This window comes from Metopolophium dirhodum, chromosome 2 (genome assembly GCF_019925205.1).
Source record: "Metopolophium dirhodum isolate CAU chromosome 2, ASM1992520v1, whole genome shotgun sequence".
In the NCBI taxonomy this organism is placed as follows: domain Eukaryota; kingdom Metazoa; phylum Arthropoda; class Insecta; order Hemiptera; family Aphididae; genus Metopolophium; species Metopolophium dirhodum.
The window spans coordinates 29,804,603-29,821,194 of record NC_083561.1 but is presented as its reverse complement, the minus strand read 5'-3'; the positions used below and the strand labels follow the sequence as shown (position 1 = coordinate 29,821,194).

General features: G+C 32.9%; 1 protein-coding gene across 4 annotated transcripts in view; it reads left to right on the top strand.

Annotated features, from left to right (window-relative positions):
• LOC132939416 (LIM/homeobox protein Awh) overlaps window positions 1-16,254 on the top strand; it is a 64,179-nt gene extending 47,925 nt beyond the window's left edge. For all 4 annotated transcript variants that reach the window (XM_061006572.1, XM_061006569.1, XM_061006570.1 and 1 more), the window contains 4 exons: window positions 7,525-7,742; window positions 13,226-13,480; window positions 14,417-14,554; window positions 14,668-16,254. In XM_061006572.1, the coding sequence (XP_060862555.1) occupies window positions 7,525-7,742; window positions 13,226-13,480; window positions 14,417-14,554; window positions 14,668-14,750 (694 nt within the window). In that variant the 3' untranslated portion in view covers window positions 14,751-16,254. The remainder of the gene's footprint in view (window positions 1-7,524; window positions 7,743-13,225; window positions 13,481-14,416; window positions 14,555-14,667) is intronic.
• The last annotated feature ends 338 nt before the right edge of the window (window positions 16,255-16,592 follow it).

Genomic DNA, 16,592 nt, shown 5'->3' with positions numbered 1-16,592 from the left:
CTTCGTATATAATAATACATATTGTAATATGCAGGTACATTGTGCACAATCATACATTTTGTTATCATACGTGCGTTACCAAAATATCTGAACTGAATATAGGTAATAATAGTAATAATAATAATAATAATAAAACATTTTAAATATAGATAATTCGTATAAAATTGACATTTACAATCGTTATATTAGAATTATAAATACGTATATTTGATGAAAAGCGGACCGTTCATAAAGATAAAACATACGCGATATGTACATATAATATTATAATTGCGTATTTATAATAAAATTACTAAGGAGAGAATTTTTTTAATAAAATGAAAACAGTTCTCTGCGTTCGTGAGACCTATTAAATTAACTTCCTGCTGTAGTGACGTAGTGTTCAAAAAATTTTTTTTTAAATGTATTAACGGCGTAGTATATACTAATGATATTATTATGATGGCAATTTATAATAGGGGTGACGGAGCTTACTCATTTTTAACACTGCTATAATCGAGTTGTCATTAAAAATAAACGTATTGTTGTGCAGATATACTATGTATTTATTTAATTCTATTTAATTCAGTAGACGTTAAAACATCGCATAGACACTGTATTTCAATTACATGGCTCGGGGGGGGGGGGGGAGTTGGAGAGTTGGGTGCCTCTTCTTTTTTTTATAAATTAATTTCGTTTGATATTGTACCCTTCTAATACGATTCGTACATAATACATCACAGTATTATCATCATCCCATGACTGCAATTTGAATCAGCTCCAGGACCTTTTTAAATCTTGTGTACAAAAAGTTGATGCGAATAGTAGTGTTTCTAAAAATAACCATTTAAACTTTAAACATGCCCGACATGGAGTATTATATTTTAACAATTCATTCAATATACGACATAATTATTTTTAAAAAGTATTTCGTCTCAGGTCGTGGAATCAAAAGTATAGATACCTATAGTAGGTATATCAAAAAATCAAAAGCTTATTTAGTGCGGTCCCGTCGACGATTCCCATTAATACGTGATTGAGCTGGTTACACAACAATGTCGATATAAAACGGCAAGATCGCGTGCAACACATCAAAATATTACTGTCTAAAAAAACAATTTCTAACGAAAATAATGAGCAGGAGAGTTCGCGTAATCCCTGTCAGAATACATACGCATGTTATCCATATATATATATATGTGATTGAATTTGCAGACTCGTCTCAGAACACGACTCTTGTACTATCTCGCCGTCTCTCCGCGGTACACGGTCGCGAAGTTTCAATAAAATAATAATAATCCTAACAATATAATAACAATATATAGTTGACTGTCGATCAATACACAGGCCACGTCCCGCCGAGGCATAGAATAATAATATTATATTATAATATGTCTCTCATCTGCGCGCGCGTTATACACACAAAAGCTCCCGTCAACGGAAAAGTTTCGATATTATTATTTATGTTTTGTTGTTGTTTTAAAGAACGGACCCGTTCGAGACGACGAGATGAAAAGAATAATTCCGGTCACGATTCTAGCTCTATCTCTCTCTCTCTCTCTTTCTCTTTCTGTGTCTCGTTCGGCGTTTGTCGTTTATATATATATATATATATATATATATATATATATATATATATTATATATAATATTTGTTATTCGCACGTCGTAATGTCATTATATACGCAGATCCGCGGCGGGCGAGCGATGGCCTCGGAGCGTGGATCGCGTAATGTAATAATCTCGAAAACTGTAGATGATATAATATATTATATGTGTGTGTGTGTGTAAGCCCAGCGACGACTTTTTCGTTTGTCTTCGATTCGAATATTATATTATTATTATTAAGTTTAAAAGGAGGACGACCGCCGCGGCGGGACGTTGTAGTCGACGGGTTCTAATAGTGTACATATATATATATACAATAATAATACATGTATTTTATATTATATATAGTTTGGAGTTTGGGTATTATTCTGCCGGTATATCGTATATATATATACACAATACACATAATATAATGTATATACATATTATGTATATCGTATTATATCAACGTGTGCGCTTCGTCTGTATATAAAGTAACAATAATAACGTACAGAGAACTTGCGTAATGACATTATCTATACCACCGCCGTGGCGTTGTATATAGGTACTGCGCACGTGTGTAATATTATATTATATTAGGTATAATCAACCGCGTTCCTGGTACAATATGCATGTGTGCGCACGAACAGACAAATTTGGTTAGCTTAAACACATATGGGCCCGATATTTACATTTTATCGTCTTAGGTGGGGCTGAACGAATTTATGCCAAGTATACACGTAAGGGGCAAAGTCGCCGTCACCATTCTGAAGCGTGCATTCAACAGTTTTTAGAGATTTTTAAGCCATTTACCTAAAGGTATAGTCATTCAAATTTTGAGTGTTTTGACCTTAAATTACAAATTTAAAATCAATCTAATTTATTAAATTTTAATTAAAAAACCGCTATTTCAGATAAAACAATTTATTTCCCATTTCACCATTTATTATTATACCTATTATACCAACAACATTAGTAAATTATTATAAGAAAAAACATTTTTTTAGATTTTACATCTATTAGAGTTAGTTTTGTTACGTAGGTATAGTTAAATTGATAATATGCAATAAATTTGAAAAAAAAAACCTATTGATATTTATTTGTTTAATAGAAATCCTATAAGAAACCCTTATCTGACCACAGCTAATGGAATAAATAATGGTTTGCTGAAGTGTAGTGTGTTATAATGTGTCGTATATTATAATCAATGTTTTATTTTTATTTTTACCTATACGTTTAAGAAAACCCAAAGGTTAAATCTTAAAAATATTAAAAGATGTCGGATATAATTTTCTGATCAGTTTTTTTACTCAAAAATATGGATAGTAACATTTTGGCGAAAAACAAAATAATAAAAAAAACCTTATTGTGACAAGTTAAGCATAAATACTTATTTCTACTGGACCCTGCGTGGTAATTTCTTACTCAAATGGTTAAGACAAATCGCGTTTACCTTGAACGATATTCTATAAACAGCTATAACTCGAAATTTAAGCATAGGCATGATTGCAGTAGAATATAGCATTGCACATATTTTTGTACGACCCCTCAGAAGGACACTTTAGATTTTTATAAATGCAAGTGAATAGGATGGTTCAGAAACAAATCGGTATTGCGATTTTCATTTTGAATTTTTAATTCGTTTCGTTAATCTTGAAAGAAATTTTTTTCTTTTATTAAATATCAGTAAATGAATAATTTTTTGTTTTAATTTTTAATTACGAAAAACATTTTTCCCCTTCAGCTATTGTATTTATTCATATTATACATTGGTACATAAATAATACTAGATTTAGTGGAGAGTAATATGATAATAAAATATTGATCGTTTTTAAATACACGTTTGGCGTTATTAATCGATAATAAAATAACTTTTGACATTTATGTATGTCATCGTGTTCAGTATATGTTAATCAGTTTACAGTTAATCGTAAAAATTAATGACTCAGCACTCGGCCGTGCGATGTATTGCATTTTAAGTAAAGTGTTAAGATAGGTAAATTATTTACTTAATATTGACATTTGAATTTTTTTTTAATTTTATTATTACGTTATAAAAAACTTGTAAAAATTTTCGTATTTTCGTACGTAAATCAATGTTTATCGGTTAATCTGATCATTCTACATATTCATTTTTTTTTATTAACTCTCCGATTATGTATACTCAGCTGGTCATTGAATTGGAAATTAAAATCGGTGGCTTGGTATATCTGTAGTTTGTTAAATACTTCACTTGCGTAAATAATAAAGAATACACCGTATAGGAATCTGCAGTGAAGTTTAGGCAGAACAATTAACGCGGGGATGATACAATTTTTTGATGTCAATGAGCAAGGAACTTATTGTTCTTCACGATCAATTCTCCGACGACTTAACGAGATGATCGAGTTCGACTGCAGTCCGCGTATATGTATACTATATAAAAAGCCACATACCACTCACTCACTCATCGCTACATCTCAAAAACTACAAAACGTACGAACTTGAAATTTGGAATAAGGTTGTTTCTTTAATAACCTATATAGACGTGCAATGAGAAAGGGTTTTTCGAAATTCGCATTTTAAAGAGGTCCTCAAACAAAGATTTTGAGATTCAGGGTGGAAATCAAAACTTTTTTTTTCGTATACATATAAATGGTTGCCATTGGTTAGATCAGGTACAGGCATGCATAAAATCGTTGCGTTTAAATGGCCTCGATTGAAGAAACTACATCTTGAAGCCAAGTGCAGTATATGTGTGTAGCTTATAAAGTCAAAAACAACTCGATTGAATTTGATGAAAATTTCAGAGATTGTTTTTAGAGGAATTAGAAAAGGTTATAGAGTAAGTAGTGTAAACCACGTTAAAAATATACCAAGTGCTAAATCCAATCCGCGACTTGCGATTACCCAACCATAAGTTGAATTATTTTACAAACTTTGAACTGAGGTACACTAAATAATAATTTACGTATAATATATTATATAGTATTTTCCACGAGAAAAACTGCACACGGGCGAAGCCTGCTGCAAGATATTCAGCTAGTATACCTTTATATAACTTAAATAATTTTAAGTTACACAGTTTTGGAAAATCTCGACTGAATTGTGTGCCACAAGTACCGCCTATAATATACGTGTTTGAATTATGTGAATCACAACGTTTATATTATTAAGTATACTTGTCTCAAAAAAAAATATTGTGATCCGCAGGTTTTCATAAAAGTTCACACACAGTCACGCACATATATACAGACGAACGTCACCCCGTGCGTTTTTGCGTCGAGTCTTAAATTATTTATCCCTATTGCAGCTCGGGTGGTTTTCGTCGAGGTGGTGGTTGGACGTGGGGGTGGACGGAGATCGACCAAGTCGGGGGGGGGGGGGGGGTAGTCTTTGCCGGAGCTGATTGGACGGCCAATTGGATTAACCGCCTTTGCACGCCCGCACACGCGCTCAACCGGATGAAACTTTCCTACCACGGTTCTATACCCTCATGTACACGCCCGGTCTTTTTTCCATCCGTACCGAATTCTCTCTCACTCTGTCACCATCACTCTTTAACTCGGTCTGTCTGTCTCTCTATATATCTCTCTCCCTCTCGTTTTTTTTTCTGTTGCAATCGCAAGGTTTGTTTCCTTCCGTTATTTGCATAATACGAGGACAATATAAACATTCCCCGAAAGCAAAAAAAAAAATAAAACTCTTATTTTTCTTCAAACTTTACTCAAAAAGATTTCTTCTTTGTCTATATGCTAATATATATATAGGCGTTTTGCTACGACTGTATCGCTTCTGTTTATTTTCGTCGAGACTACCTATACGCGTCATTGTACTTACTGCATATTGTAATAACTAATAGGTAATATTCACTGTATATTATATTCCGTATAATATAATATAATATTTTATTTTTTTTAATTTTTTTATCATTGATCCTAAACCTGGTAACTATGACCATCATTAGATGTTTGAAGGGTGGGACGATTGGATTGAAAAACGTGTGTATGTGTGTGGCAAGGACTAGTCACTAAAAAGTAAAAACTTGGGTGGTTATACCCATCCGGGAACTAGTGACACCGGCCGATGTTGCATCACTTTCGTCTGACTAAATACAACCACCGAGCTACATCGCAATATATTTTAATTTCCCCGATAAAAATGTTTAAAAACCTAACTGTAGGTACCTAATATTATGCTTTATGTACCTATCTTAGTATACATAATTATGTAAAAAATCATAACTAAATATTTTGAGTGAAAAAATATCCATGTATAATTTTTAAATACCAATGGCAGTCCTGAATTTACCATTTCACCCAAATTAAGAATTAATATTAATCATTTTTAATTCAAGCATAATATATAATATACAACTCGTGACTTTATATGTTTGCATATATTTATAACTGCAGTATAAGTGATAGAAACTAATAGTATAATATAATATAATATTATTATTTAATAGGAATAATATTTTAAAAACAGTGACAAAAATTACAAATTGTTTTTTTTAAACTATTTAAGTTTGTTTTTTTTCATCGCAATCCTATATACATAACGTATTGTCACTCACCTCTTCCGGTCACGCCCAACGCTATATACGCCAAGGATGACATTTTTGTCAAATACTATTCGAAATAGTTAAAAAAAAATATTTTATACAAGACATAATAATAATAATATTATAGTTTAAAAACTATATATGATCGAATGACAATTCAAATATATTATTTAAAACTCTATAATAAACGCTGTCGATGACACGATATTTCGTGTTAAAGCGTACCTACCTGTATAGAATATCTCGGTTTTAAATTAAATACCTACTTTTATCTTAGACCTCGTTTTCGATGGTTGTTTTTTAACGAGATATTTTTGTTTGGAGATGGAACACGCCCATGATATTGGCCCATACATTTGTCCTAGACAAATATCTCATATCACACGCGGAGGTATTATTATAATATACGTATCAATTTGTATAAGACATTTTTTTTTATTTCGGACGTTCATTTGAATAACTATTTTTGCATGCATTTTTGTAGGTCTGTTGCAACGATCTTCGGTAGGTACCATAACGACATATGCCAGGTAGGTATAAATCCATTATAATAATGTGTTATATCACCGTACACGGACGCACCACGCACGTAAATATAATATGATGATATACTGTGCGAGCTCATATTGTAGTATGATATTATTCGATCTAGAAAACCACAACCCGACGACCGTTTCGCGTACCGCTATACCATCCTATATAATATATACCGTTATTATACGACGCGTTCGAAATTCACACCCGGGCCGCCGGCCTTTATGACATTTGCGAAATGTTTGATCGGCTAAACGGGTAAAATCGACGTTGAATAATATATTATAGGTGCGCGTGTGTATAGAACGAACGGATTATGGCCTTTGTGCAATTAACTACACCGATGCAGTTGACGCGGAAACGTCAAATTATATATATATATATGTGTGTGTGTGTGTGTGTGTGTGTGTGCGTGTGTGTGTTTAATATATAGGCGTGTATTGTGTATACATATAATATTATGTACGTATACGGTTCAGAGCACGGCACGTCGACGGCGTCGGCCATGACCGGACGTCGATTTATGCGATTAATGATTACGCGTATATTATATATATTATTATTATTATTATAATATGTGTTCTGCGGGAAACTATTCACCTACGGCGACGCGGTTGTGCGTGCTGGGGTGAAAATTTCAATGGTTGCGATAAAATTTGTACCGTGTCCTAATTTGGGTTATAGGTCTATATAATATACAGCGCAGTACCTACTTGCATATACATATATTTGACATATTTTGGCGCAAACGATAATGTGTATAATATTGTTATGTAATTAATGCACCTTTGGCGTTTATGTCATATTATATAATATATATATAGTTACCTTGTTTCCGTATAGAGTGCAATTGGTTTTAATTTGTCCGTGTCCGTGTTCCAGGAGTTTCGGTACCGTGTGTTCAAAGTGTTCGAAAGGCATTTCCGCTTCGCATTGGGTGCGAAAGGCCAGGGACCACGTTTACCATTTGGCGTGTTTCCGGTGCGACGCCTGTGACCGACAATTGAACACGGGTGAAGAGTTTGCTCTGCACGAAGGTCGTGTTCTGTGCAAACCTCATTATTTGGACATCGTGGACGGCGGAACTACAAGCTCGTCAGGTACACCTATATTCTATTATTATTATTATTATTATTATTATTGTTGTGTTATTGTTTTTTACTGGATAATATTATGCTTGTCGGTGATTTTTCTACCGTTTTGAATCTATTGGCCGTCTCATAATAACATAGGCAATATTATACATTGTACACTCATACTAATTATATACTACCCATAATAATACGACCAAGTCCTTTATAGTGAAGCTTGAAATCGAATTCGTAGTAAATCGTAAATGCCTTATTCAGAATCCAAATCGATTTCCATACAATGTTACGCGTATAGAAATAATACGAAACCGGACTGCTCTGTATGCAGATAATGATTTTGTACGACGCGACGTATTTATACATAATTAAAGGCAGATTCGGTCAAAGGCTATAATTTTCACCCACAGACACCAATAATTATAGGTACTGTATTAACATCCCGTTTTCAATATTGGATCTAGGTCACATTAATTGAGTCCATTTGAGTGTATTAAATAGGAAATTATATGGCTGGTATACCATGTTAAAAAAATTTGCAACAATATAAAATTATTAAGTGTAAGCAATTTCACCCCTCAGCAGCCGGCTCTGCATAGGGTTTTTTGAACTTGGAACTCGAAATACGATACTTGGATTTCAAAAACAATATACTTCTCATTCCTCATGTATATATGATAGTTATATATCATACAGTGTAATAACGATGGGGTCACATTTGGGAAATTATTGGCTTAGAACCGTAGTATCGTGGAAAAATAGCCTATCGGAATCACATTCTTACTTATTGTTGGAACTGTGTTTTTATTGATTCGTGTTTCTTTGAAGTCGTAATCCATTTGAAATATTTCTATTTATTTTTTTTGCATTTACACATAATCTATATAGGCCCTTATGACCTTGTTATTCAGGTCAATACTGGTTTCTTCCTCTCTTATTGTCTTATCGATTCTAAGTTTAAACCAATTATTTTCCAACAAAATATATAATATTATTGACTAGGCATTGTCTGCATTTTCTGATTGTGTATAACAAATAAATTATGACGGCCATTACCTATTTGAATTATCATTGAATTTTATACGTACGACTGGTACTTGGGAGTTTAGATTATATAAAGTTATCACTACGTAGATCATTTTTAGCTGCGGCTACGTGCATACAAGTGTTAATATAACATAGTAGTACAGTGGTTTGGTTATAAGTAGGTATATTATAATGGATTTAAGAAGAAAAACTCATTATAACATTTCATAATATTTATATTATATATTATTTTATATAATAATTTGTTTGTATGATAATATAATACTATTATTGATATGTACCTAGATAATAAAATATAAAATGTACACTGTATATTTATTTTTTTACATATTTTTAAATGTAAAAATATGCCCTTTTATTATTGAAATTAGAAAACAAACATGCACTACAATATTGGTTTCACATTGTAATAAGTAATAATTAATGGGTAATGAATATTATTTTTATTTACTAGAACGCAAAGGCGCCCATTAAACGGAACCTGACAATATCATAAAAAAAACTAAGAACCAACAAAATTGCTTTTATTAAATAACAGAAAGTAGATAAACAACAATACAACATAGATACCTAAAAGATTTGCCTATCTAATATGTCGTGTAGTATAAATGCATAATATCATCAGTAAAAATAGTTTACTAGGTAAATATAATTAAAAAAATTGATATAATTTCACATCTGTCTAGGGGGGTGACATGTCACCCCTTTGCATCCCCTAGGACGTACTTGCTAGAACGTATTTACATTCGTTTATCATTCATGATAATGACTATTATTATAGGTATGAATGTATGATACATAATAATATACGTAATATTATGAATATCTCATCGTGGCCCGAGACCGATAGACATAATTTGAGATGACTGTATAGGAAATATCGTTATATTAACTTGGGGAAAATAGTCATTGTCGCGTTATTGGCTATAATGCTATAATAAAGTAATTCACTAAAATTACAAAATATATCATCACCGTTGCCACTATAACGTCATATACCTATTATACATTTGAACTCGTCTATTTGCCCTTTGATTTCACTCTGCAGATTCGGTCCAATTAACTATATACGTCTTATTGGTGACCCTGTGTCCGCTCGACGACCCTTCGGTGACCCCAAATGTGCGTTTAATTAGGTCAATCTCGCAGTCTTATATACATGTGTATGTGTGTGTGTGTCTGCGCGCGCGTTAAGGGGTTCGTGAGCGTGGATGGGGTGGACCCATTGTTTATCCGTCAACCGTGAAATCGCCGCGCCAAATCGAATTTACCCGCGATAATCAAATATTATATAGTTCCGACGATAAAAAAAAAATATATATATATAATGTGTGTGCATAAGGCCATACGGGAGGAAAAACACGACCCCTTGCGTTTGCTCTCGCCTCGGCCGCCCACAATATATATGATGTCATCGCCGCCTTTGCGAAAGAATATATATATATATATGTAATATCGTCTATGCACGGCGTTTTTCTGATTCAATTCGCACCGACGCGCGACGCCACCTCCTTCTTTCCATAATATATATATATATACTATTGTATTATATATAGTATACTGAAATCACTATAAGATCTGTACAGAAATATCGTACACGTGCATCGCCTCGTATAATATGTACCGCCGTCCGCGAAATCACGATAATAGTAAACGTGTTTATACATTTGCGAATGACGATCGTCTGCACGTAGTATATTATACATCACTCTCGCTGCAGCGTGCACAATAATATTTACTATAATATGTAGGTAGTATGCAGGATGCAGTTATAGTGTTCCTGTCACATGCGTACCTATGTAGAGGTTCCCGGCACGTCTAAGTATATGGGTAGGTCGTAGGTACATACCTGGCGGTTCTGCCGAAAGTAAACCATTAGTTTTCCGGAAAAATGACAACGTTTTCAGAAGTTATATTTTTTTAGATAGTCGTTACAAAACAAAAAACCATATTTTTCATTTTTATAATTTTTGTATATTTCATTACTTTTTTTGAATGCTGACGTATATTTTACAATTAATATTACTAAGCAAAATATTTTCGTGAGAACTTCAAAACTATCTGTATAAAAATCACATTTCAAACTAGTAAATTAATATGTATAGTCATCATTGAAGTTTATACGAGACGAGCAGTAGTGCAGGCCAACATAAACCTACGTACTATAGTACCCCAGCATTCCACTCCAGTCTGCTCATCAAAACGTATAAGAGTACTGATCAACTATTTATTTGAAATTTTATGTTTATATACTGTATTTCTCAAAACAATAATCTTTTTTTTGAAAATCGAATAAAAAATTTTAAAAAAAATCTTCAATACTTTTCGAGAAAATGAGTTTACAGACTGAAAATAATCAGTGTTATTTGTTGTCTATGTCATTTGAGAATAATTATATTGCTGCATATTATACGAAGATAACGCACATATACGTGCGCATATTAGGTATAATGGCCTACTCGCCTACTACCTTATAACGTTTTTATGGTTTATAGCATATTTTCTTAATCTCTATAATAATATTATTCTCGAGATTTTTTTTCTAGTGCGTTTCTCAGACATGCAGGACTATTTTCACGTATAGTCCTGCTATTTTCGTGTAAATATTTTAAAAATCTAACCGTGTTCTAGTATGTTGTCTTTTAAATTTTAAATCTTGTAGGTGGTGTATGTACGAAGTCAGACGGCCACCCTCTGTCTCTATCTATAATATTATAATATTATTATGTCAACGGATTCGATCGATTTTCTCGCTGCAGATATCGGTATTGCGGACGATTCATCGAAACGCGTCTGCCACTCGACAACACAGTACCTTTAACGAGTGCAGTAAAACGCAAGGATTCACGTGATAGAAACCTGAGATATAATATTTATTGCCGTCTCAATCGGCTTTAAAGCGGCACTATCGGATTTGTACATAGTGGTGAAATATAGCCTTTTTCTCGTTTAGTTTAAATTATATATTTACCTGTCCATATTCTATACCTATATATAGGTACTATACGTATAATGCGATTATATTATGTAGGTACGGCTCTTTTAATATAAACGTGAATGCACGTTACAGCGAAAGCCAATTATTACTACTCTTCAAGTCTGTTCCAAATATTTAAATCGAGAAAAACTATATACTTTTACAATTCATACCTATACCTAGTAGTATATATACATATATTGAAATGATAAATATTGGAAATAGTTTTAATAACTCATAGGTATACATCTGTAGGTCAAATAATATAGTATATCGACATGACGTGTTGGTTGACATTTCAATATCGGCAATATTCATCATCGCGTGCGTGTCTGTTTTATTAAATAAATTGTATAGACATATAATTTTGCGCGCGGTTGGTTATTCAAATCGCAGTCGCCGAGGTTGAATATAATGATTGTAGTATAAAGCGCCCCGAACATCCGGCTGAATCGCGCTCATGAGGGTTAAGTCCTCCTCTGTAATTACGATTTACGATACATATTATATCCTTCAATCGTGGGGCAAATACTGGCGATGGTTGAAATGATCTTCTTCTGGCTTCGGTCTCTGCAAACAACCTGCAAAACTCGGGCATTGTATAATTAAACATTATACAGTATACCTATATACAGTATATGGTGTAATAGTGTCACAACATGAATTCAAATATACGGATTTTTAAACTTATAGAATGACAGACAACGGAAATGTAACCGAGTTAATTAAAATAGTTTTAATAAACGAGAAGTTGGTTTATATTTTTTTTTTTTTTTTTGGGGGGGGGAAGTGTCCGTGGTGGTGGAACTCATACAGTGTTAGTCATGTGATGTTTTAGTCAATATAATTTCCAAGGAGCCTGCTCGTGTGACTTTAAAAAGGGGGGCAATATTTATAAGCAATATGCAATTTCATTACCGCCGCCCATGGCATTTGTGTTATATAGTCGTTTGCACACACATGTCAACGCCACCGAAGATCAAAAATGAAAAGCGTAATGTTTTGCTCAAAACAGGCTTTACAAGGGAAACTTTCCTCTTGTGCATCGTAGAGTGGTTTGATTTTATAGATTTTTTTTTCGCTAGAAGGAGGATAGTTTTCTACAGGGCGCATTGGACTTATATTTTTAATCCCGTTGCCTAAAAACAAACATAATAAAAATAACAAAAGCTTATGAAAATTTGTCATATTCAAAACCGTAGTATATGATGTTTAAATAGCATTTTTAAAATCCAAGTCAAATGCTCTCTGTAAGAAGTGTATCTCTTTCCAAAGAAAAAAAAACTAACGAAATCGAATTATTCTACGAGGCGTGAGAGTTTTTCTTGTATTGTTTTAGAGTAAAATAAGAGATCACGCGCAGGCACCTTAATAATTTAAATGAAAATATGAATATTATGGTATTATAACATATAACCGATACATATGCATGATAAGTAGAAATAATATTGTTGATTATTTTTTTATACAGAGGGTGGAGATTCAGAAAGTTATCACAGCAAGAATAAAGCAAAACGTGTACGGACCACATTTACCGAAGAACAGTTGCAGGTGTTGCAAGCTAATTTCCAATTGGATTCTAATCCCGACGGGCAAGACCTAGAAAGGATAGCCCAAATTACTGGACTGAGCAAAAGAGTTACTCAAGTGTGGTTTCAGAATTCTAGGGCGAGACAAAAAAAGCACTTGCACACCGGTAAAGTGAAAAACACTCCATCCGGATTACGTAAGTATTTCACAACAAGCATTTTTCATCATAGGGTAGGTGCATACGAAGACACTATATTCTACTATAAATTCACCTTATATAAGGATCGTATTTTTATTAAAATCACAGCCATATATTAGCATGCTGACGTAACTATAGGATAATAGTGGTTACAGGGACTATAATATAGAGTGCTAGAAAATCAAAGTTCCAAATGAGGCTTAAAAAATAATTCTCAAAAGTCAAAATTGAAAATAATTAAATATAATATCTTATATGTATTTATTTTTTTCCTCTGCATAAGCACATTTAAAATTTTATAATCGTATAATTGCCTAAATTTAAAAGTGAACACTTTTAAAATATCATTACCAATGATAATTTATCATTAATTGTATATTATAATGGTGGCCACACGATGGTCGCGAACCGCATGTGGCTCCTAACTCTTGAGTCAGTTTCGTGCGGCTCCAAGTTATTTTTGTAAATAAATGTTCGTTCATTTCTTATAAAATGAAAATGTTCCTTCATTTTATAATCTATTTTATAAACACCTAGCTCATAACAATGTGGCTCGCTTCGAATTAGCTTCATACATTTTCGGCTCCCAAAATTAAGATTAGTGGCCATCACCCCTGGTATATTTTATGTTTCTGTGATTTTTTAATGTTATGCTAGATCACTGAATCTGTTTGGTGACAGGATCTTATATGCACCTACGCTTTAATTCTCTTCGTACAGGAAAAAGAACCAATCTTATTTTATATATCCATTCGGCATTACGATTGTTTGTATTTTAAAACAAGAATAACCAATGTGCGAGAGCTAAGCCCCTTTGTCCAGTTACGCCGATGCGATACTATAGAGTATTCAGTTTTGACATATATATGATATACTTATATTACAAGCGCTTTCTGACCAAGATTATAAAACATTGTCGTTTTCGTTTTACAGTTCACCACCAACAAAACGGTTCCGAAAATCATTTCAACCGGCACATAAATCTACACCTTACGTATTCGTTTCAACAGCCTCCGTCGTCGAACCATTCGCACCAGAGGGGATCTCCTATTTATATACCCCAAAATCCAGGTAAACGCAAAAACCGTCGATTTTCGAGAGCGGAGCTCACCGTGCCGTATATTAATAAAGTGTTCCAATAATGTTCGTAATTTGGTATTAATAATTGTCGTGTACGGTTACAGCCTCGGAAACGTCGTCCCTAGACGACCTGTCTCAAGACTCCATGATGATGTGTTCGGTGGGCAGGAACAGCGATCCGGTATGAGACGAAGACCGTGGTGGGGCCAACAACCATCCGCCACGTTGACCACGTCCGAAATAATAATAATAATTATTATTATTATGAGAAATAATATAATTTGAGAGAATAAAATGTTTTAAATTATTTTTACTGTGATATAATCATATTTAATTAATTAATGTTTAATTACCGGATGGAAGCCCGCATTGCGTTTCAATCCGTTCGTATTTTAATATGTTAGAATCTCTAGACGGACAGTTTACTCTCCTCGTCACATGTTTACAAACACTTAATTATCATATTATTATTATTATTATTATATTATTATACAGCACGATTTAGTGTTCCGCGTCCATCGGCCCGCAACTTATGTTAATAATATTCACATAGTTACCATTAGTTAAGCTCGTCAACATAGGGAACAACAACTACTACGCGATTTAGCGCCTTCTCGCACTGTACACTATACACATCCGTATATTATTCGCATTTCTTCACCGTTTCGTATGTTTTTCGTCGAAAATTTTCCACTCTCCATTTTACTGTAACATTGTTATAAACACCTAATATACGCTATAACGGAATTTTCAGCGGTAGAGCGTATATTATATTATATATACGGATATAGTAAACTATTTATCAAAAGCTGTTAAATCCTGATTTTTATTCACAAAGTGTTTTTCGTATATTCGCATTATATTTAGCTATTGCCGCAGACAAAACGCGTACTATACGCTTTATCGTTACAAAAACAATAGTGCCTACTACTTTTGATGGTTATTTAATCATATTATAAATACGTTCAGGTATAGAACGTAACATGATTCCGTGTTTGAGCAAACCCCCTCCCCTCCAATAAAAAACTGTTTCTTCTTCCGTCCGTTGCAGTTTTGATGCGCGTTCCTATATATAAGCAAATTTTACTTTTTCCAAAAACCACCGAAAATATTTTATTGTTATCTAAATGAAATTAAATAATTTTATTAATTTTAAGAATCTTTTTATTATTACTTATATCATAAGAATAGTATCTCACGTATTATTATAGTTATTTTTTTTTTTTTGCTTCATCGCATACCACACAATGTTATCATATAATAGTAACACGGGAACTTTATATTGTAATCCTTTTTAATAGACAATAGTGCGTTTATAATATATTATATTAAATATATCTTATTTGATCAGATCGTGTATAATAAGATGCTTGAAATTTGTTATTATTATTATCTTTATTATTATTATTTTTATTATTATTATCATCATTATCATTGTGAAAATTTGATTTTGTATGGAATGTAAATTATTGTAATTTATATATATTATATTGTAAATACGAATCCTGGGCCGGCCCAAAATATTCTGCCACCCTAGGCAAATATATCTGATCTGCAACCGTCCCCCTCCTTTCCCATCATAATATAGTACTGTACCTATACCAATTTTGTTTACGAAAATGTTTGTACATATAAATATTGATATATTGTATCTGTGTGTAAGTAAAAATTGTTTAGAAATAATATTCAAATAAAATGTACTAAAATATTATAAATATTTATTTACCCATATTCCTACCTGTTATATACCCACATCTGCAACATACTGCAAATAATCAGTCATGTTATCAAAAAATATAGAAAATATTACAATTAACTTTAAGTAGGTATGCTACACAATATCACCACTAGTTATAATTATATTCAATACTTTGTGTATACACTGCAGACTGTAGCTTCGCCCAAACTGTGGATTGCTACCAAGAGTGGGTCGTTATGACAATTTTGGTGTGGGTTGCGTAAAGGTTAGAAGAGGTTCATACAAATGGCAGACGCAGACAGTGAAGAAAGTGAAGAATCGGTGCAATAC